This window comes from Littorina saxatilis, linkage group LG15 (genome assembly GCF_037325665.1).
Source record: "Littorina saxatilis isolate snail1 linkage group LG15, US_GU_Lsax_2.0, whole genome shotgun sequence".
NCBI lineage: Eukaryota > Metazoa > Mollusca > Gastropoda > Littorinimorpha > Littorinidae > Littorina > Littorina saxatilis.
The window spans coordinates 110,403-133,223 of NC_090259.1; the positions used below are offsets into that span (position 1 = coordinate 110,403).

At 40.3% G+C, this 22,821-nt stretch overlaps 1 protein-coding gene across 1 annotated transcript; it reads left to right on the top strand.

Annotated features, from left to right (window-relative positions):
- The first annotated feature begins 773 nt into the window (after nt 1–773).
- On the top strand, nt 774–8,905 carry LOC138948158 (uncharacterized). Its single transcript, XM_070319660.1, has 2 exons — nt 774–1,012; nt 1,844–8,905. The coding sequence occupies exon 2, from the start codon at nt 2,016–2,018 to the stop codon at nt 6,024–6,026; it is 4,011 nt and encodes a 1,336-aa protein (XP_070175761.1). The 5' UTR covers nt 774–1,012; nt 1,844–2,015; the 3' UTR covers nt 6,027–8,905.
- The last annotated feature ends 13,916 nt before the right edge of the window (nt 8,906–22,821 follow it).

The window sequence follows — 22,821 nt, forward strand, 5'->3', positions numbered from 1 at the left end:
GGCTTAAAATAACTATGTGGAACTCTTGTATCGTCGACTGCTGTATTACTGGCAGATGCCCCTTCGTTGCCAAATAATTCATTTTAAAGGAAGTAAGAGATTTCAACTTTTTTCCCTATCCTTTAGTGTACATAAACACCCCTTGCTGTTGCTTTGTTTCAACTGGATCTGGTTGTATTACGCTCATTTCTGTAATGAATGTCCCTCATGTGTGTTTATTTCAATGAGGTGAAGAGACCTTTTCACATTGAAAAATAGTTAGCCAATGTGTTTATACATGGCTTGAACTTGCTTTTCCTACGCAGTTGTACTGCATATACCAAATGAAAGGCAGTTCAGACAGTCCGTTTCACATTGTTTGTTGTTGGCATTATGTCGATCCGTGTCTTGGTACGGCTATCCTGGATGTAATCCAACTTCGATTCAACAGAAGTGAATGGGTCTATTTATATCTGTGTCTTGAGAAAAGGGGGGTTCAAAGCACTCAAGCTAAGCCAAGAGCACCATAGATATTCGATTTGGCAATATACACAGTACAGTGGGGATATGTTATTTACACATTTTGCCGCGTGTTTGCAGTGTTGGCTGTCCTGATCACTGCTATTCCTGTTATTGGTATGACAGTGCTGTCGCTGTTGAAAGAGCTGGCCTTCTCGGCAATAAAAGAACCGAAACTAGTCTAGTCAGGTGTGTTTCTTGTGAAGAAAAGAGGTTCCGTTATCACCCCGGGTAACACTGACGCGAATCTACTCACCTTGTATTTACAATTGCGTGTTGCAGACTTCTGTAGATCCAATATTTGTTATGCAGCCGCACTCTCTTCTTTTATTTTGTTTTTACCTGAAGCACAACATTGTGGAGGTATATGTTTTGCCAAACTGTGGCCATGTTTACTGAAAACCCATGGCACTGCTCGTGCCAACTAACAGCAAAGCTTCTTGATATGAATGTTGTCAAAAGAGGGCCGTTTGTGTTAGCAAAGGACCCTTCAGTCTCCACGCACGGAAATACTGTGAGTATACGCTCGAACAAATGTACGTGCATGGTGTTCAGACATTAACTTGATAATTTGCACTTTAAAGTACATCTCCTTGAATAGTGTGCGTTTTTATCAGACCGTAGACTCCAGTGTCTTCATTGTGTTCGTCGTCAGCGCGGACAGACAGTAACTAAAGATCGCAGTGTGTTAAATGTTCTGTAAAAAAAAAAACAAGTCGCGTAAGGCGAAAATACAACATTTAGTCAAGTAGCTGTCGAACTCACAGAATGAAACTGAACGCAATGCAATTTTTCAGCAAGACCATGTACTCGTAGCATCGTCAGTCCACCGCTCATGGCAAAGGCAGTGAAATTGACAAGAAGAGCGGGGTAGTAGTTGCGCTGAGAAGGATAGCACGCTTTTCTGTACCTCTCTTTGTTTTAACTTTCTGAGCGTGTTTTTAATCCAAACATATCATATCTATATGTTTTTGGAATCAGGAACCGACAAGGAATAAGATGAAAGTGTTTTTAAATTGATTACGAAAATTTAATTTTGATCATAATTTTTATATTTTTAATTTTCAGAGCTTGTTTTTAATCCAAATATAACATATTTATATGTTTTTGGAATCAGAAAATGATGGAGAATAACGGCAGTCAAGCCCCCAATATTGGGTCAAAATCACGTCAGCGTCAATGTTTGTCTTTGTGTCTGTCTGCTCCTCTCTTGCTTACTCTAATTGTTTGTCTCCCTTTCTCATTACCTTAATCAGACTCTTTGTCTATGTCCATGTTTTTGTTTACAGTATTTGAACATCTTCTGAGAGCAGCCATATTAAGTTCGCATCTTTTTTCTTTGTAGCATTCCATCTACAAACAGACACGCATTTGCTGAGGGCTAGGGCACCTTGCGAAGTTTCGGTTCAACAACATATGCTGCATCCAATCTGGTAATGGCACCGGCATGAATAATCTGCAGTTTTAAAGACAGCCACAGCATGATATCCTGACGTCAGCACGGAGATCTGTTCATTATGGCGCAATACTATAAACTGTTACCTGAAACTACTCATGAATTACAATTGGTTCAGGCCCTGGAAGGGAGGAATTGGAATTTAGTGGTGACTTTACTGGAGCAACATCAGTTCAGTGATCAGCGGCGCCACAGGGCCATAGAAACAGTTCTGAAAGAGGCAAAGAAGAAATTTGTTGAAAGAATTGCAAATTCTGATTGTTCGATTGACAATTTCGACACTGTGCTGACACACCTTCTGAGGCGATGCTTCTGGGACCTTGTGAGCAATGTGTTACAGCGAGGCCTGAGTGATGCACAATTCAAGAAGGCCATTCAAAACAGCAGTTCGCGAGCCAGTGGCAAGGACTTTACGACGTACGTCTTGAGCTTCTGTTCTGACGATAAGCTAAGGCTGCAACTGGCATGCCGTGTCAAAAGAAAAATGTGGTATGCTGTTCAGACAATGCTAAAGGGAGATGTTGGTGAATCACAACGTAGGCTGGCTATTGAAGTATTTAACGAGATATCCGAAACAGATGACTTCATTGAACACGTCTTGGGTCGTTGTGGTGATGATGTGGATGGTGTACTAACAATCCTCGCACAGTGGCAAATGTGGAAAGCTGCTAGCAAGCTATTACAACGAGGTGCCAGCGACCAGCCGCGCAGAAGTGCTGTTGAAAAGTGCATGCAACTACCCACATACGATGATTTTAGACAGTACGCTCTACCCTACTGTTGGAAGGACCAGCGCCAGCTCGACTCTGTGCTGAAACACCTTCTGACACGAGGTCTTTGGAGTGCCGCGATACAACTGTTACGGCAGGGAACCACCGTAGACTGTCGAAAATGGGATGTTGAAAAATGCAGAAAAAGAGCCACTGTCCATGACTTTATACAGTACGCTCTACCCTATTGTTCAAAGGACCAGCTCGACTCTGTGCTGGAGAACCTTGTGGAAAGGAACCTTTGGAAAACCGCGGTAAAGGTGCTACAGCAGGATGTCAGTGACATTTGTCGAAGATGCGCTGTTGAAGAATACAGCCAACGGGCCAGTGGGTCTAAATTTATACAATATGCTCTGCCTTACTGTGGGGAGAATGATCTGGACTCTGTGCTATCTAACCTTGTGAAACGCTGCGAGTGGGAAGCTGCCGGCAAACTGTTGTGTCAGTGCAAACCATGTACAACCTCTGAAAATGGTAGGGAAAACGTTGGAGGGAAAGGGAAAACTGATTTCTACAGTTGCATTTTACCTTGCCATTATGCATATATCTTTCCTTTTCTCGAAGAACACAAAAACTGGGACACGATAGTGTACATTATACACGACTTCGTGTGTGAAACGCTGTGTGCATGGGTAAAATCAGGAAAACGGAGTCCGCATGTTGACGCATTTTGGGCCATAGTAGAAAACTGTCGTGTCAGTGAAACATGCACATTTCATTTCTTTTCATTAATGAAAGGTGACACTACGAGCAGAATAAACAAAGTGTCTGAGCGTCTCGGACTGAAGAAGGAATTGTGTGAGCTCCTGTACACGTCGTTAGTACACAATGTATGCGTCATGATCTGCAGTCACAGCAAGTGTCCAAAACTTCTGACAGAACCCGTCGAAAGCTGTGTGCTCGACATCTACACAGAGATCACATCATGCATGCAGCACAGGTCTGAAGAGGAGTCTGTTCATGACACAATCTCCGACTTTGAATCAACAAAGGGATACGTCGTCAAGTTCTGGGAACTGAACAAAAGTATTGCAAGACCCGTACAGCTGTTCTTTCGTTTCTTGGAACAGTTCCACTTGTACCACTCCAACAGAAGGGGAGATCATGATGACGACGTTCTATTGATGATGTTTGCTGTGCTGCCTCTCTTCCCTGAACTTCAAAGTGTGGCCCTCAAAATCATGCTAAGAAGTCACAATAGTTGGAACGTCATCAGCCACGCCTGTCTGTCTCGCGTGTGGGAGCAAGACCGGCGACACTTGCTGCAGGCAGCAGTGAAACAGCGACAGTGGAGCGTTGTCAAGCAGTGGGCAGACCACACACTGTACGACGATCAGCGGGTCTGGGCACTGGACGAGACTTTGAGGGAGAAACAGTGGGACGTGGCCTTGCTGCTGGCTGACCATGGACTGACCACCACCGAACTGATGCGGGTGCGCTACCGGCTGGCCAAATACGCGGACTGGGACACTGTTCTTCACATGTTTGAACGCGGCGCTGACGTGGCAGAGGTTAGCGAACGCTTGGGGAGGATGAATGAGGACAAGAAGATGAACTCAAGTTTAAAGTTGGACATAAGACAAAGGTACATACACGCACTGGGATTAGAGAGAAACATGCAAGCACGATGCCAAACGAATTTGGAAAAAGCATGTCAAACACGTCAGTGGGCCTTTGTGTTGTATTGCCTTTTCAGAAACCCCATGAAGAACTATGTGCGTCTGGCCCTAAAAGCAGCGATGAAAACGAAGACCTGGCACGTAGTCATGCAGCTGGTAAGACTCATGACGGATACATTACAGCGAGACTCACTCTTCTCTCGGATGATGAAACTACGACAGTGGGGTGTGTGCAGAGCGTTGTTGGAGCAAAGGCTGAGTATCAAGGTGTGTCTGGACGCACTGCCACAGCTGATGGAGATGAACCAGTGGACTCTGGTTGCTAGGGTGATGGAACACGAGGTACCTGACGATGTGAGACAAGAGGTGATGGACCGTGCCTGGGAGACGAGGGAGGGGAGCGTTGTGTGGCTCTGTATCAAATCCTTGCAAACCCCGCTGTCTGTGGAGGAACGCGAAGCACTGTTTCAGCGAGCTTTTAGCTGCCAGCTCTGGCAGGTCGTGAAGCCGTTAGTGGAGGAGAAGGACGATACTGGAATCCGACATCGTGACACCGCTCTGCTGGAAGCCATTGAGCAGCACCAGTGGGATCTGGTGGATCACTGTCAACTGCACCACGCTGACATCAACATGAAGGACGATGACGGCCACGCGCCTCTCCAAAGGATGGCCATGAAGAAAGACTGGGAGGCGGTGGAGGAGCTAGTGGTGCGTGACGGTGATCCCGATCTACTCGACCGACACGGTTACAGTGTGCTGCACAGGGCGATAGAATCGGAACAGTGGGTCACTGTGAAGTTGCTCATAGAGTACCAAGCTGACATTCATCAACGCATGTCACCCAAAAAAAGCCGTTGGTATTGTTTCACTCCGCTTATTATGATGATCAATGCTCGGCAGGGACAGATAATTGAACACACACTCATGTGGTGTCCTGACCAAAGAAAGGGGATCAACGACAGAAGGGAAACAACTCTGCACGCAGCATGTTTGTCAGGATGTTGGAGCAGCATGTACTACCTGGTGGCCAGGGGAGTTAACCCTCTAGCTGTGACATACCAGGGTAACTCAGTGTTGGTTTACGCATTGCTGAACAAAGACTGTCCACAGAGGATGCTGGCTGAGTGCATCCGGTTGGGACTTGGCACACATCAACCATCCCTGACAGATCTTGAAGAGGAAAGAGTGTTGTCTCTACCTGATCACGCTAGTTCAAGATGGAACTGGCACGTGGGACAGAAGATCACATCTCCGTTTCTGTGTGCAGCGCTCCGTGAGCTGCCTGTTGTGATGAAGATGCTGTATGAATCCGGGGCATGTTCCAACAGAGAGTTGTTCTTGCTGCACAAAGAGTTGTCAGACGTTCTGGAACCTGGCACTGAGGAGCAAGAAGAAATGGAGCAGCAAATAGACCATAACAGTCTTTTATATTCAAAATTCACTCACTGTGTTGAAGACGTGGCTCTCCCCTATCTCGACGAGGTCGCGACCACACCGCGAAGATTGGAGTCCGCGTGTCGCCTGGTGATCTCACACTGTCTTACACTGCGCAAGACTCGTCAGAGTGATGCAGACCAGCTTCCACTTTCAGAGAAGATGAAAAACTTCATTTTGTTCTCTGACCTGACAGAGCCAGACTATGGCAAAGACACCAGGTGGTCTCCCCCGACATCAGGTACATAGTCCGGTTATAGAGACATCAGTGATAACAATTGCATCAAGGCTGACGTTCCCTGTGTGCATATCCTTTGCAACATATTTTGGAACCGTACTGTGCTTTTTTTCTTTCCTTTTTTCTCTCCCTTTTTTGTGTGCAAAAGGCAGGATGTAATGCTTCTCTGCAGAATGGTTATTTCCTTAATGCTCTGGAAGATATATCTGAGCGTCTGATACTATTTGGCTTCACATTGAATTGTTTATTTCCTGAAAAATGTGAGTATTCCAGCCGTACTCATTGTTTTGCATACCTTCTTCAAACGTGCATATGTCGTACCGAATTCACGGAATTGCCGAATTCGGGGAATTTGCAACATTTTTGCTCATTTCGCGTAATCGGCAAAACGCTCCCCATTTCGCGAAAATGCATAAATGCTTCTGAAATTTGCCCATTTCACAAAAGCGGCACCCAGTCTGTTACTTTTATTGTCACCAGAACATTGCATTAACAATGCCTTACCTCCCTATTATGGTTGTTATGGTTTGTGTTGGTCTGTGTTGAGCTTAACTCCGAAAATACACGAAAACTACACTTTCACGAAATGGGCAGCGTTTTGCTGATTACGCAAAAGGGTCAAACATGTAGAGAATTCCGTGAATTCGACACGACACATACAAATAAAAGTGATAGCTGGTGTACTAGCTCGAATCTGAAACGACCCAGAACGCTTCTTTGTTTTTGGTGCAGAACAATAGACAATGGGCGGCGGATTAAAACAAAATCGTAGCTATAATCCAAGGAAGAGCTAGTTCAAGGACATTTCCAACTTGCCTGTTGGCCCAGCCTGGCATTCTGTATTTTGTTCTCTTCTTTTATTCTTGCTTTAGTTTAAGTGTGTATTTACAAAAGAAGCTATACATACATGCAGAACATTTGTATTTAACTCATTCATTTACAGGTAGGGTAGTTATTCGTATACTAACTGTCCATGCCGTTTGAACAAAGTATGTGTAGTATATTGGTCCTAAACAGGACGTCTAGAATGCCCCAAACAATTTTTACCGGTGATCGGGACTGTTTTTATGGCTGCAGAAATTGCAAATAATGTTTCAGAGCCGTTGTTGCTGTTCTCGATATGTTTTGCACTTTACAAATGAGTGTTCCTTTCCCTTTGCATAATCGTGTTTATATAAATGTTCGTTTTTTCTAACAAGCAATCGCAGTAGGTCTCTCGAATTCACTTCTGATTGACGCCTAATTAAATGTTTTTAATGCCAATCAACTCAGACCTTTAACGTTGCTTCAAAACCTCCTCTATTCAAACTTAAATGTGTAAGCTACTTTCTAGCTCCCGGTAACAAACTATGTTGAACGGGATAGTTGTCATTTTTTGTGCGCCATATGACTCTGTTACCAATCCGGACTGATAACAGATAACCTTTTTATTTATCACTAAGAATAACAAAGACAAACTAACATTTGGAATACAAATATCAGGGCAACTTATTCTAAGGAATTACACTTCTAATTTTAACAATAATACACCTTACCATGTTGAAATATCGAGAAAAAAAACCTATTTTTTCGATGGGGGTGGAGGTACAAGATGGCAATTAAGGTTCCACCCACATTCTAAAAGTGCCATTTGGCGCTGAGCTTGCTTGAACATTGCATGATCAAAGTTCTGAAGAATTAAATGAAATAGCATCACTCATTTTACGTCAAATGTAAATAAAATTCTGCTGTTTATTCTGAATCTTACCCTTTCTCTTTGCAAGGAAAATTGAATCAATAGAAAGTCAGTGTAACTCAAGTGTTGCATTTTGTAAGTGTTTTCTTATGCTCGTTTGTTTGTTTTTCTTTTTTGTTTGTTTTATATGTGATTGGTGCAAGAACAATTTTAGAATAGCAAATATAGTTTTAGATTGTTTCAAACCGCATGGGAACTATCTCCTACCAGACTATTGATACGAGAATAATAATGTATTTGGTCAGTGATTACATGCATCATTTCAAACCCTTAGAATAACACCATTTGGGCGACATATCCTGATAAAGATTGTTCAATGAATTTCAATAGAATGCGGAAGATCAGTACATGATTGTAGACAAATCCGCTGCATATTTATTTCTGGTTTGAATTGGCCAAGAAGGTAGTGAATGTCTTCATCTTTTGCCATCAAATACAACATGCTACGAAATACAGCATTTGGCTTAAAGAAGAAGAATAACTGTGTCTTTACTGCACATTGTCAGCTAGCTTAACTTTGGGGAAAAAAAGTAATTGCTGTATCTAACCATATAAGGCACACACAAAAATAGTCTGTTTACGGTATACCGACCGACCCTATTTTTTCGCGAGACCCTAGACTATTTTGTTGGCATTTGGGAGAAAAAAAATATAATAAAAAAATAAAAAGTCATTGTTTTTTTGGCAAAATAACTTAAAAATATGTTTTGGGAGAAAAAAATGCCCGACCTACCGACCCTATTTTTTTGCCTATGTTACTGTAAACAGACTTTTGTTGTTGTTGGCCTAAGTATCTTTATTATGTTTATTATCTTGGCAGCATACTTGAATGTAACTCGAGTTTGCTCTGCTGAAAACAAAAAGGGTATGACATGTTTGAATGAAGATGTCAAGGTGATCGTGCTTGTTTGCATGCGTTCAAATGCGTGTTCCAAAATATGTGTCTTTGTGTTTGTGTGTGCGGCGTTCTGTTTACTAACGCGCCATGCGCTATTCAACTGTGTCCCATCACAATTTGTTTTTAATTAATTTTTATATTAGTTGTACGCTCGCGTTGAAGTTTAACTGTGTAAATACTGTGTGCTTTTGAAGTGCAGCAGAGGGTGACAAGATCTCTGTGTGCGTGTTTGTTTATATTTTGGATAAAGGGCGAGACAGCGTTCAACTTTCCAAAGCTTAAGCAAAGCGCAATTTACATTCCACAAACAGGATGTTTACATTCAGTCAATATTTCCTGGGCACTTGGGGATTGAGATCGAGCCGAGGGTATCTCGGGGGAGGGGGTGAGAGGGGGGGAGGGGCTGTAGGTAGGTGAATTCCAACGAAGCTGCTGCACACATATCATGCATGTATTGACATCTTACATATGAATATTTTGCAGAGGTAAGCGCTGTTTCGTTTGACGGTTTTGACCACGCAAGAGTCAGTGTCAGCGAATACTCCTCCATTGTACTCAGTTTCAATCTTTACAATCACAAGAATCATAAAACCGAGGTTTGAGTAATTGAATTGGTATCTGATGGATCAAGTACAATCACAGGACCTATTTTGTAAGTTGTATTAAGCCTTGGAATTTCTTTGTTGTAATGATGTGTTTCTATTTGTATTATTGAGAAACTGATCTAATGTTAGCCCACGAAAACGTCATGTAATTACACGATTTCCAGCCATATTGGAAAGACACGTTACAATAATACAATTAAAACACATCATTGCAACAAACGTAAACCAGGGATTAATACCACTTACAAAATAGGTCATGTGGTTCCAATTGATCCTTCAAATACCCCATTCAAATACCCAACCCTCAATTATATGATTCTTGGCACGTCATCATATTCATAAATCTGTATCATACAGTCAGTTCGGTAAATGTCTCTAACTGTTTTACGCTTGTCTCAACACACTCTGAAAATATCACAGACAAAATATGAGCAAAATATCAGCGAAGTTGATTTTTGGGGTCAATCGCTGTCGTATACTTGTTTTTAAACAGAAATTCTATAATCATTAATTGTTAATCATAGAAAGTCTCTGTTATTGTGTGGAATCAATATTTCTCGTAAAAACATTATACAACATAAAGTAAGACGATTTAACAGTTAATTCAGCAGTTGAGTATTGTTTCTGCAACGGCGCTGGTGATAAAAAAAAAAACCATTTTTAAACAGAGTCATTAGGTTTTCAATATCAATAAATTGCAAGGAAAAGGATGGCAATGACAAAATTAACATTACACAATGGTTATCGCGTTCAAAGTACCTTGAAACTTGCCAACAAAGTACCTTGAAACTGGCTGCTTTCCGTTGAGAGTGAGACAATTTTAAAGAATTTATGTTCTGCAGTTACAAAGGAAGTACATTAAAACAAATCGGAAACCTAACTTTTAAAATCTAAATGATAATTTGACAGCTTGTAACACAAACATTGTTAAAACACCACAACATTATTTTTCATACCTTCTTCAAACGTGCATATGTCGTGCCGAATTCACAGAATTGCCTAATTCGAGGAATCGGCAACATTTTTGCTCATTTCGCGATTGACCGTTCAAAGAAACTGGCGACATGCAGAAAATTCGTCTCCGAATTGTACTGATCTTGTCTAGATAAAAAAAAAAATAATTATGATTTAAGAATGTTTGTCCCACATGCTGTCAATTTATTATTTAGATTTTATCAGTTAGCTCCAGCGCCAAAACGAGGCTTCCGATTTGTTTTTAAGTAAATCCGGCTGGCCAAGCAAAAAATGAATTCTTTGAAAAATGCTCGCTCTTTATGGAGGGCACCTATGATGTTCTTTAGCGGTAAGTGTTTAAACGAAAGGGTGTTTGTACTGTGTGTAAAAGCCTGACAGTGTCTGTGGCCAGAAACTGATGATTTACGGGAAGCGTAGTGGGCCTTTAACATTGCCTTGCCTCCCTATTTTGTGTTTTATGGTTTTTGTTGGCCTGTGTCGAGTTTAACTCCGAAAATACACGAAAACTACACTTTTGCGAAATGGGCAGCTTTTTGCCGATTACGCAAAAGGGGCAAAAATGTCGGCAATTCCGTGAATTCGACACGACACATACAAATAAAAGTGGCAGCTACTGTATGAATCTAAAGCGACCCACAACGCTTGTTTCTGCTGCAGAACAGAAGACAATGGACGTCAGATAAATACTTTTTTTCGTAGCTATAATCCAAGGAACAGTTCATTTCCAACTTGCCTATTGGCCCAGCCTGGCTTTTCCGTATTTTGTTCTCCATTTATTCTGCTTCATTTGTTACGTGTGTAAGGAGCTGTATTACACGCAGAGCATTTTCAGTTAACTCATTCATTTACAGGTAGGGTAGTTATTCGTATACTAACTGTCCGTGCATTTTGAAAAAAAAGTATGTGTAGTATATTGGTCCTAAACAGGACGTCTAGAATGCCCAAAACAATTGCAGACTCTTGGCTTTATCCAGTGCGATATAACCACATACACGCCTACCTGATTAGGACTCTCTGAATCTTGAAACTGCTTTTTTAGGCGGAAAAGTTGCCAAGTTTGTTTTTCATCTGTGAACATGACATTCTTTAAATTATCGATCAATTGCAAAATAATTATTACCGGTGACCAGAATTGTTTTCATGGCAGCAGAAATTGCAAATAATGTTTCAAAGCCGTTGTTGCTGTTGTCGATATGTTTTGCTGAGTTTGCAAATGAGTGTCCCTTTTCCTTTGTTTATATAAATGCTTTTCTCACAAGCGATCGCAGTAGATCTCTTTACTTCTGATTAACGCCTGATTTCATGTTTTGATTGCCAATAACTTGCCTGCATCATATCCATGTCTTTCACACTTTAGAACCATATTTGTTATTCATCACATGAGACAACCATTGACAGTTAGTCATGGGTACTTGCATGCTGCCCCCATTACAATATAGCTTCCTCCCGTGTAACAGTCACCACATTCAATCAACTCAGACCTTTAACGGTGCTTCAAAACCCCTTCTATTCAAACTTAAATGTGAAAGCTACTTTCTAGCTCCCGGTAGCATATTCTGTTTAAAGAGATAGTTGTTTATTACCATTTTAGTGCAACATATGACTATGTGACCAATCAGGGCTGATAGCAGATACCCTTTTCATTTATCACTCAAAGAATAACACAGACAAACAAAAATGTTGAATAAAAACCATCAGGGCGACTTATTCTAAGGAATTACACTTTTAATGTTAACAATAATACACCTTACTAAGAGAGAAAAAAACAGTGTGTCGATAGGGGTGGGGGTACAACATGGCAATTTATATATAAGGCTCCACCTACCTTCTAAAAATGCCATTTGATGCTGAGCTCGCTTGCAAATTGCATGATCAAAGTTCTGAAGATTTTCATGAAATAGCATTGAACTCATTTTACATTAAAATGTAAATAAAATTCAACGGCATTTTCTTTCTGTCTGCTGTTTATTCTAAATCTTACCCTTTCTCTTGCACAAGGAAAATGGAATCAATAGAAAGTCAGTGTATCTCAAGTGAGATTGAGCGAGAACTTTTCAGCTGTTAATATTCCTGAGGTCAGGCAAATGATTTGCTACATGAGGTCACGTGAATGAGGTGATGGTTCAATCTCGTCTACATTCGGCTGTCTTATTAGGAGTATCCGCTTCGATAATTATCTAGGTCAAAATTAACCGGTAATAAAAGCTTTATTTTTGATATGCTAACTGCGAGCAAGTGATAACAGATGTGTAACGAAAATGATATCAACATTTGGCTGCGGTCTCATGTTGAGATCCATTTCCTTGGCATGTCTCTTATCACTTGCTAACAGTCAGCATAATATAAATTAATAAACTTTAATCTTGAGAGAAAAAGAGAGAGGTCTAAAGTGTGTGTGTTGTGAATGTGCGTGTGAGTGTGCGTGGGAGTGTGAGTGTGAGTGTGTGTGTGTGTGTGTGTGTGTGAGTGTGTGTGTGTGTGTGTGTGTGTGTGTGTGTGTGTGTGTGTGTGTGTGTGTGTTGTGAATGTGCGTGTGTGTGTATGTATTAAAATTTATATTTCCATGTGGATTTCACATTTATTGCCTTTTCACGTGGAATGTGTCCTGTATTTCATATTTATGTGTGATTATGTGTATTTTTCAATCGTCATTTTCTGTTGAAATATCGTAATATCTACCAAGATGTCATGTGACGTAACGTGGTTGTTGTTGCAACTTGTAGGTGTTTTCTTATGCTTGTTTGTTTGTATGTCTGTTTGTATTTTTAGGGGAGACAAACATTTTTAGCCACCTCTTGCCCTTATAAGTAAAAAGTCGCTCATCTTCGGCTTCAAATCCAAAAACAAATAGACTGCCAACAAAAGATAAGTTTTGCCTGATAAGTGTTTGTCTGTGCACTTAAAAGACCGCTGGGTCGATATATCTGTGAACGTAACGTGTTGTTTTTGTCAATAATTAAACGTTCCAACAACATACCTTTCTTGTTTTCTTATTCTTCGGATTCAAGATCTGTATCGTGTGCCTGTGGACTACAGGAGGGGTGCGGCTTGGGTTGAGGGGTGTTCGGGTGCCGACACCCAGCGCTCTCAGCTCTGTCCCAATCCCTTATCAGTGGACAAGTGTACGAACTTATTTCATGTCCGGTTCCCGCTTCCTTGTATTGTATGGGGTGCTGTTATCAACAAAAAGAGAGGCGATCGGATCGAGACAGAGAGAGCTTTTTTGTTTTTTTTTCACCCCTTTTTTTAAACCATCAGAAGTCGGAGTCACACCCTAAAACATGCCCCAAATGGGGTTTTTTTTCCGTGGGGGCGTTAAACAACACTTATTATCGACGAAAAGAGCGGTAGAAAATGGGTGCACCAGCCCTTCTTTAGTACATGCATGGTCGCATCTGTTGCCTTCGGGATCGCGCAATTTGTTGTTAAAGGTGCGTTTCGAGCAGAGAAGAAATCAGCTTGATGTTTTTTTTCTAAAAAATATTTAAGACCCGATCATCAGATAAACGGAGACAAACAAAAAACAAAAAAACACAAACAGAATCTTAAACAAATGAGGCAGAGCGTTGTTTGGAGATGTGATAAACAAAGGGAGGTCAGCGCTCTAAATGCATACGACATGTGTAATAGAGTAAGTGAAAGGTGTTATTCTCTCAGGTGCCAGGAGAATGGTTCCGAATAACTCTCACTTACTCTATTACACAGTTCGTATGGATTTAGAGCGCTTACATCACTTTGTTAAACAAACAATCAAACAAAAGCAACAAGAAACCTCGATCAGCATCAGCAACTACGACAACAACACAAGGCAAGCAGCAGGAACAACGACAGCAACAACGACAACAGATCATTGCCAGCAGCAACAACGACACCTAACAAACAAAAAGTTAAATGGCGAGCCGTAAGGCCCTGGGGGAGGGGTGTCTTCGCATCTGGACCCCCCCCCCCCCCTCTCCTCTCCCTCCCTTGCCGCCTGATGTACCTCGTTGCAGACAATTTGGTTACCAGACACGAGGATAGACCCAACAATTACCACTGAAATGTACAATGTTCTCACCGTCAGGGGGGCATCCCTGACCCTCCAACAAGGCGTCACCCCTGTGCCCCACATGGGGGCCTAGTAGGTGACCCCTGGACCCCTGCCTCATTTTTGGAACCCCACCCCTCTATCATACTTGATCCAGCCCTGAGCAGCGACAACAACGAAACGGACAACATCCATCGCACTGCGGGCAGCACCAACAACGACAGCAACATCTTGCTGCGACCAGCAGGAAGAGAAAGAAGCTGCTCTGCTTGTAACTGACTTTACCAAAAGCGGGTACCAAATAGTTGTCACATCTGTGTTTTTTCCTCCTTTTTATATTTAGTCAAGTTTTGATTTTAGTTTTTGTTTGTTCGGTTTTTGCTTGATGTTGTTGTTGTTGTTGTTGTTGTTGTTGTTGTTGTTGTTGTTCGTGGAGGTGGTGGTGGTGGTGTTGCTTGCAGTGAGGATTGGTAAGGTCGGTTGGTTTGTTGTGCGTAAAAAGCAAAATGTCAGCACGGATCCGCGTGTTAGTGTTAGTGTTATTTTTTGTAAGCCAACTTCTGGAAACACACACACACACACACACACACACACTCACACACACAAACACACACACGTCTTGTGTTTGTCGCACTCACTATAGTAGGCCCAATTCCGAGTGCGACAAACACAAGACTATGGAAAGCCGTTTGGCTCATAACTATTACAGCTGTAATTTAAAATAAATACACCTGTATTTAATGATAAATACAGCTGTATTTATTTCTTAAACGTATACAATAAGTATCATTATTAATTACAGGTGTATTTTTTTTATTAATTACAGGTGTATTTTTTATTAAATACAGGTGTATTTATTATAAATTACAGGTGTATTTATTTTTAAATACAGGTGTAATTATTATTAAATACAGGTGTATTTATTTTTAAATACAGGTGTATTTATTATTAAATACAGGTGCATTTATTATTAAATACACCTGTATTTATTATAAAATACAGGTGTAATTAATGATAAATACACCTGTATTTAAAAATAAATACACCTGTATTTAAAAGTAAATACACCTGTATTTAATAATAATTACACCTGTATTTAAAAATAAATACACCTGTATTTAAAAATAATTACACCTGTATTTAAAAATAAATACACCTGTATTTAAAATTAAATACACCTGTATTTAATAATAAATACACCTGTATTAATCAGTTATTAGTCACGTGGTTAAGCGACTTAAAAACTTGGACTGGGAATCCACATGAAAAACACTAAGCTTATACGCGTCTTCATCGCCTCGCTTTGCCGCCTTTTGACAGACTGAACAGCTCAAGATGGCGGGGATGGCAAATGTCCCTGATGTTTTGGAAGGTTTGCGAGTGCAGTTTTAATTAACGCTGTTGCCCAAGCTCGCACAGCAGGGTAAGTTAATTGTTTTATCAGACGAATTCGGTTCTTGTGACGATCTACACCGAGTCAGTGGGGCATCCACATCCAGAAGTTGAACTTGAAGGCCTGTGGCTGTGCGCGTTTTTGACCAAAGATGCAAAATATTGGAATTCGGTGCGAGAGACTAGCTGCTATATCGTCAGTGTTATCGGTAATCTTGAACTTTAGCGTGTTAAATTCATAGCTCTTAATTCAGAGGCATTTAAGTCTCCAAATTTGTAGAACCTGCACTTGTAATCATAACAAGTCATTTTAGATCCCTTTGAAGTTACGGAATGAACTCCGATGATGAACTGTACGAATGCATTTGACCCATCAAAGAAGGAATTATCCGTGTGACCAGACAAGGGAGACAACTCTTTCGTGTAGATGATGTCCCATGCGGTTGACAACGTACACCATTTTCGGTGCATTTTCGTCACGCTAAAGTTCAAGATTACCTTGTTATCTGTGTGTGTGTGTGTGTAATGTGTGTGTGTAATCCGTTGTAAAGTGTATATTATGATTATTTGGTGGCGGCGGCAGTGGTACGTATATAATCTCATTTGGAAAGCCGTTTGGCTCATAACAAACCTTGATTGATATGGGTTAAAGCTGTGGTCTATTTATGACTTTCCGGGGCTACGAGGTTGAAAAATAGGGACAAAATCATGTACAGATTTCTGTACAGCAAACACTACCCGAAACCCCACCTATACGGCGTGTATGACCTTGAGAGCTTCAGTCAACGCTTGAATTTTGCAGTGGTAACATCCGGTTTGCTCTCGCAGAGCTGAGCATATTTGTTGTCAAGAAAGATCGAGCAGAAAAAATAAACGACTTGGCAGGGATTCGAACTCAAGGCATCGGGGCCTCGAAATGTCGGGCCGATGTCTTAACCGCTAGGCCACTTCACCAGTATTGTCAAAGATAAAAAAATTGATAATTTTATATCATTCTACGCTTGAATTATCATTTATGCGTTGCAAAAACGTAAAAATTGACATTAAAATTTGCCTTTATTTGCAAACATGTTTTACAGAATCGCAGTACATGTTTACACCGTCATGCTACACGACATTCGCGCCATGCAAATAGCTGCGATATCTCTATTTACAACATGCAAGAAAATGACAAGAACAGTAATTGAATCTCTCCAAAGCCAGTTGAAACCAGACATCTAAGAAATAGTTATACATGTATTCACTTCTGAACAACCGGCACGGTTGGCCTAGTGGTAAGGCGTCCGCCCCGTGATCGGGAGGTCGTGGGTTCGAACCCCGGCCGGGTCATACCTAAGACTTTAAAATTGGCAATCTAGTGGTTGCTCCGCCTGGCGTCTGGCATTATTGGGTTAATGCTAGGACTGGTTGGTCCTGTGTCAGAATAATGTGACTGGGTGAGACATGAAGCCTGTGCTGCGACTTCTGTCTTGTGTGTGGCGCACGTTATATGTCAAAGCAGCTCCGCCCTGATATGGCCCTTCGTGGTCGGCTGGGCGTTAAGCAAACAAACAAACAAACAAACAAACTTCTGAACAATGGGCGGATAGAGATATAAATCATGCTGCTTCAAGAATAACATAACATGAATTCATATCAATGTTTTTCCTTCATTTTCTCAATTGGCGCAGTAGCCTAGTGGTTAGGACATGAGACACGAAGTCGAGAGGTCGAGAGTTCGAATCTTCGCCGGGGCGTTTATTTTTTCCCCTTGATCTCTCTTGAAGATAAAATATGATCAGTCTTGAGAGAGCAAACCGGCTGTTATCTCTGAAAAATTCAAGCGTTGACTGAAGCTCTCAAGGTCATACACGCCGTATAGGTGGGGTTTCGGGTAGCGTTTGCTGTACAGAATTCTGTACATGATTGTATCCCTATTTTTCAACCTCGTAGCCCAGGAAAGTCATAAATAGACCACAGCTTTAATCTCCAGAGCTGTGTACCAGGGAAAACCATGTTATAAAGTAGACTTTTTATTAAATTTAACTTGAGACATTTAAGCTGTACAAATTAATTTCATTCACAAATACTAGTTTCATAAATATCCTTGGCCTGCAGAGATAGAATAACAAATACTTGCACATTTGTTTGTCTTAGTGTTCAGTAAAAATACAAAGGTTTTAAAGTAAAGCACCTTCATAACATGGAAACCGGAAGTTGTGACATGAATTTGAATACTGCTAACACTACCAAGAAAATAATATATATATTCTATGTTGTTTTGTTGCAAGTCTGCATCATTAACAACCTGGAGTATTACTGGAAAAAAATTATTACTAAAGAAAATATGTATACTCTCGATACTCTCCATGCACATGATTTTTGTGCAGACGAGAATTTTTGCAATTCAATAAAAGGGCGACCACCCAGTAAAGTCTTGGTTCAATTATGTTCTTTTTATGGGTTAGTTGTTAGCAACAATGTAACCGACAAACTTCAAACTGAATTTTGGTGCTTTCCTCTAACATATATTATATATTTGAAAAACATCAATGTTTACCTGTGTCAAGTTTCTTTTTTGGGAGAGTATACATTCAAGTTGCCATTTAATACATGTTTTAAGGACTGAAAATACATGTCACAAAATGGGAAACGGCCCAGGAGAATAACTTGTATGTAAAGCAGCAAATGATAAACACATGGTTTTACCCCTGAAAGCTCCAAAGATTTGGGAAAATGAATCTTGTTTGCCTTCACATATCAAACTGAACGTCAAGCAGCTCAAAAAAAGTCTCAAGAAAAGTTACGCTTTCAAAATAGCATTTCATTCTGTGTCGCAAAGCATGCTTAACATTTCTACGCTTCTACAAATGAACACAAGCATGCAATAATTCCCTCTCTTTTGAGTCATGGTACTTGTATGCTTATAAAGAAAGCGGGATGATGTTTCCTTTATTTCAGAATTTCTTTTTTGTCTTGTTTCAGATGGAAAGTGCGGAGAAACCACCATCTCAGATTTCGTGTTTTTCATGTCTGGGAGCCGGTCCACAGTACCAGGAGGGTACCAGAGTCCTCTGACCGTGGTGTTTGTGGACACACCCGAAAAGCCACTCCCCAGAGTGTCAACTTGTGCCCTCAGAATGCAGGTGTCTACCCGACACGTCAAGAACGGAGGCAGAAGCTGTCCCAGGCTGTTCTTGAAGGGGGTGGATTTTATTTATTGTAAAAACTTTCCTTCAATGGTGCGTTTAGTTTCTGCTTGGTAGCCGTAGCTGTTGGTGTTTCTATCTGTACACACCCTGGGGGGGGGGGGGGGGGGTGTTAACGTTGAACTTTGAAATCTTAAAATTATTAAGACAAGGTGTGTGTGGTTTTTTTCTCTCTGTAAAATAAGCTTTATTTTAGGTGCCTGTACCGTACATCATTTCTTACTTGCTATTAAATGCAAGAGAGAGACTTTCGAAGATTTGATGTTTGTGTTTCGCATTATTTTTGCTTGGTAGCCGTAGGTGTTGGTGTTTCTATCTGTACACACCCTGCGAAAAAATGTTTGTTCTGCAATTTTGAAGAGAATTCACAAATGTATTCAAACTGAATTATTTGAGGTCATGCTGCAAAGGAAAAAAAAAACATGACCCTGATTTAACCGGTTTCCTATACTCCTTTACATACCTTGTTTTTGTTTTCATTGTTTTCTTTGCTTTTTGCAGGGGGGGGGGGGGGGGTGTTTAACGTTGAACTTTGAAATCTTAAAATTATTAAGACAAGGTGTGTGTGGGTTTTTTCTCTCAGTAAAATAAGCTTTATTTTGGGTGCCTGTACCGTACATCATTTCTTACTTGCTATTAAATGCAAGAGAGAGACTTTCGAAGATTTGATGTTTGTGTTTTGCATTATTTAAATTGCCGTTGTGTTTCAAGAGTGTGTTCTGTTCTTATTTGTTTTTTTGCACCACTGTTTGTCATTATGTTGCCTGCTTTTCGTGTTCCGTGTAACGCTGTCCATGGAAAACATGTAAATCAATGTATTTCTCTCGACTATTGATCAAGTAAACTAAGCACTTCACATCATATCAGGTATCAGTTACCTAATGTACAGAATAAATGGTTCAACCCCCCTACTACACGAATAACACGTTGCCAGCAAAATATCAAAAGCACTCGGACTAGCGTTACAGTGTCCCATACAAAACTTGGCAATATACACCATAAACCGGATACAAACAAATCAATTGCACGCTAACAACTTTGTTATACTGTCTCATAATGGTATACAAATTAATAAACTCAAAAGCGTTTGTAACAGTTATGATAATGTGATATTCGTGCCCTGTGTAACGATAGTCTGTTTTTATGTTTTACCAAATTAACCAAAACTGGCGTTGTCTACTGCTTTTCCTTTTATAGTTTTACACTCCTCTGTAGTGAAGGTCACTGCTCACACAAGGGCGGGGATGTAGCTCAGTCCTGTTGGCCGCTGTCAGCGCGAGTTCGTCCCCACGTTCGGCGAGAGATTTATTATTGCTCACAGTCAACTTTGTGTGCAGACTCTCCTCGGTGTCCGAACACCCCCGTGTGTACACGCAAGCACAAGACCAAGTGCGCACGAAAAAGATCCTGTAATCCATGTCAGAGTTCGGTGGGTTATAGAAACACGAAAATACCCAGCATGCTTCCTCCGAAAGCGGCGTATGGCTGCCTAAATGGCGGGGTAAAAACGGTCATACACGTAAAAGCCGTGGGAGTTTCAGCCCATGAACGAACAAACGGCTCACACAATTTCAGCTTTCTTGTTTAGTTTATAAATTTCAGCCTCAATTCCTCGTCTCTGTAACCAGTATTAAATAGTGACTGTTTTGCTAACTGTTCAGCTGTCACCTGCCAAGTAGAACCGATGTATTCTTTATGATGTGATAAAATTAAAGTATTCATTCCACTTTGTGATGGATGAACTCGCAACTGCCAAGTATTACCAGTCTTATGATGGGATAAAAATTAAGTATTCATTCCATTTTGTGATAGGTTAACTCTCAACTGCCAAGTAATACCAGTCTTATGATGTGATAAAAATATTCATTCCATTGTGTGATGGGTTAACTCTCACCTGCCAAGTATTACCAGTGTGTCTTATGATGTGATAAACATAAAGTATGCATTCCATTTTGTGATGATTTTCCTTATTTAAAGTGGATTTTCTGCATGACACTTGTTTGATTAAAATTAATTGTATTTGTGGCAGACAACTTGAGTTATGTTTTGTGTTTTTGTAAAAACAACTTGTTTTTTTTAATATGACTGGAAATGAGACTAGCAGCCATGAATCCATAACTACATTTTGCTGTCCATCATAGACATCTCACTCGCACATGTTCATTGCCTCACCATACAGGAATCAAAATCCATACAAACAATTTGTATTATCCAATATTCAAACTTGTCATACACATTTATTCACACACAAGAATTATGTGTCATACACATTCAAGCAATCAAGATCCAATAAATGTATATAATTGATGTTCTTAAAAAGACTACACACACACCTAAATATATAGGTGATCTTTGAAATGGGACATTTACATGCAAAATTCAGAATGCAAACAGAGCTTTGGCTTGCAAATTTAATAGTCATTAACCAGCACATAATATGAATAATTTTTGAAATTGTTGTGATACTGATTCAATTTTTCACATAAAATCAAAATTTCATTTAGTTTCCTGATACAAATGATTCGTCTAGCTTACCTTGAATAAACATACCAATACGTCAAAAAGTAGGACATCTGAGCTCAAAGATGAATAGTTTGGTTTGAAAAATCTCTAAATACACATAATTACAAAAACAAAACAAAATTCCGTGATAGAACATGTACTGATCTTGCAACTAAAGTAAAAAGGGGACTCAGGTGTGCTGTTAAAATTGTTGGCACATTTTAGTATCTAAAACTCACCTTTGATTTTAGGGGGTGCCTATTCTTTCTTTATTTGGTGTTTAACATTGTTTTCAACCACGAAGGTTATATCGCGACGGGGGAAGGGGGGAGATGGGATAGAGCCACTTGTCAATTGTTTCTTGTTCACAAAAGCACTTAATCAAAAATTTGCTCCAGGGGCTTGCAACGTAGTACAATATATTACCTTACTGGGAGAATGCAAGTTTCCAGTACAAAGGACATAACATTTCTTACATACTGCTTGAGTAAAATCTTTACAAAAATTGACTATATTCCATACAAAAAACACTTAACAAGGGTAAAAGGAGAAACAGAATCAGTTAGTCGCCTCTTACGACATGCTGGGGAGCATCGGGTAAATTCTTCCCCCAAACCCGCGGGGGTACCTATGCGACTGACCACAATGTTTACTTTCATCAGGCACAAAGTTCTTCAGCAGAAGAATGATTAATATTCTAGCAACAAACATGCAATAAATTCATACATGATTATTGATGTTCAAAAAATGCTCTACACTACTTCACCAAACTAAATGGAGAACTGAAAATGTTTAAAACACTTTCTTTCTTTATTTGGTGTTTTCAACCACGAAGGTTATATCGCGACGTGGAAGGGGGGGAAGATGGGATAGAGCCACTTGTTAATTGTTTCTTGTTCACAAAAGCACTAATCAAAAAATTGCTCCAGGGGAAAACACTAACCATAAACAATAAACACCACTATGAGGTTTGATAGGTAACTTAAAGTGACCTTGACCTTCAATGAACGTTGCAAATAGCTTAAATGTTCTGATGAATATGGGTGAATGAGGCACCATTGAATATAAAAAGAAAAATAACTGATTTGACTCTAGTTAAACTATGGCGCTCATGGCATCATACCAAAGATTGAACGAGTATCCCTTTCACTGTTCTGTACAGCTGTGAAAACACAGTGAGACATAATAATAATGAACATAAATTAATCACCCCTTCTCGCCAGAGCTCATGGCAATACACAATAGCAAAACAAATCAGAGCATTCACACACCGACACACACAAAGTCGTTAAAGGTTTATTGGCTGCGGCAATAATAGCCGCAAGAATAATCCTTTAGTTCGTTCAAAGTACTCAAGCATGTCCTGTATACAAAAGTAAGGCGATTGAGATTTTATTTTGGTTTTTTTACACAAGCCAGAGAACACCAGTGCTTGTGAGAGCAAAACGTTTGCCCGTAGGGAAGTGAACCTTCCTTATCTTTCG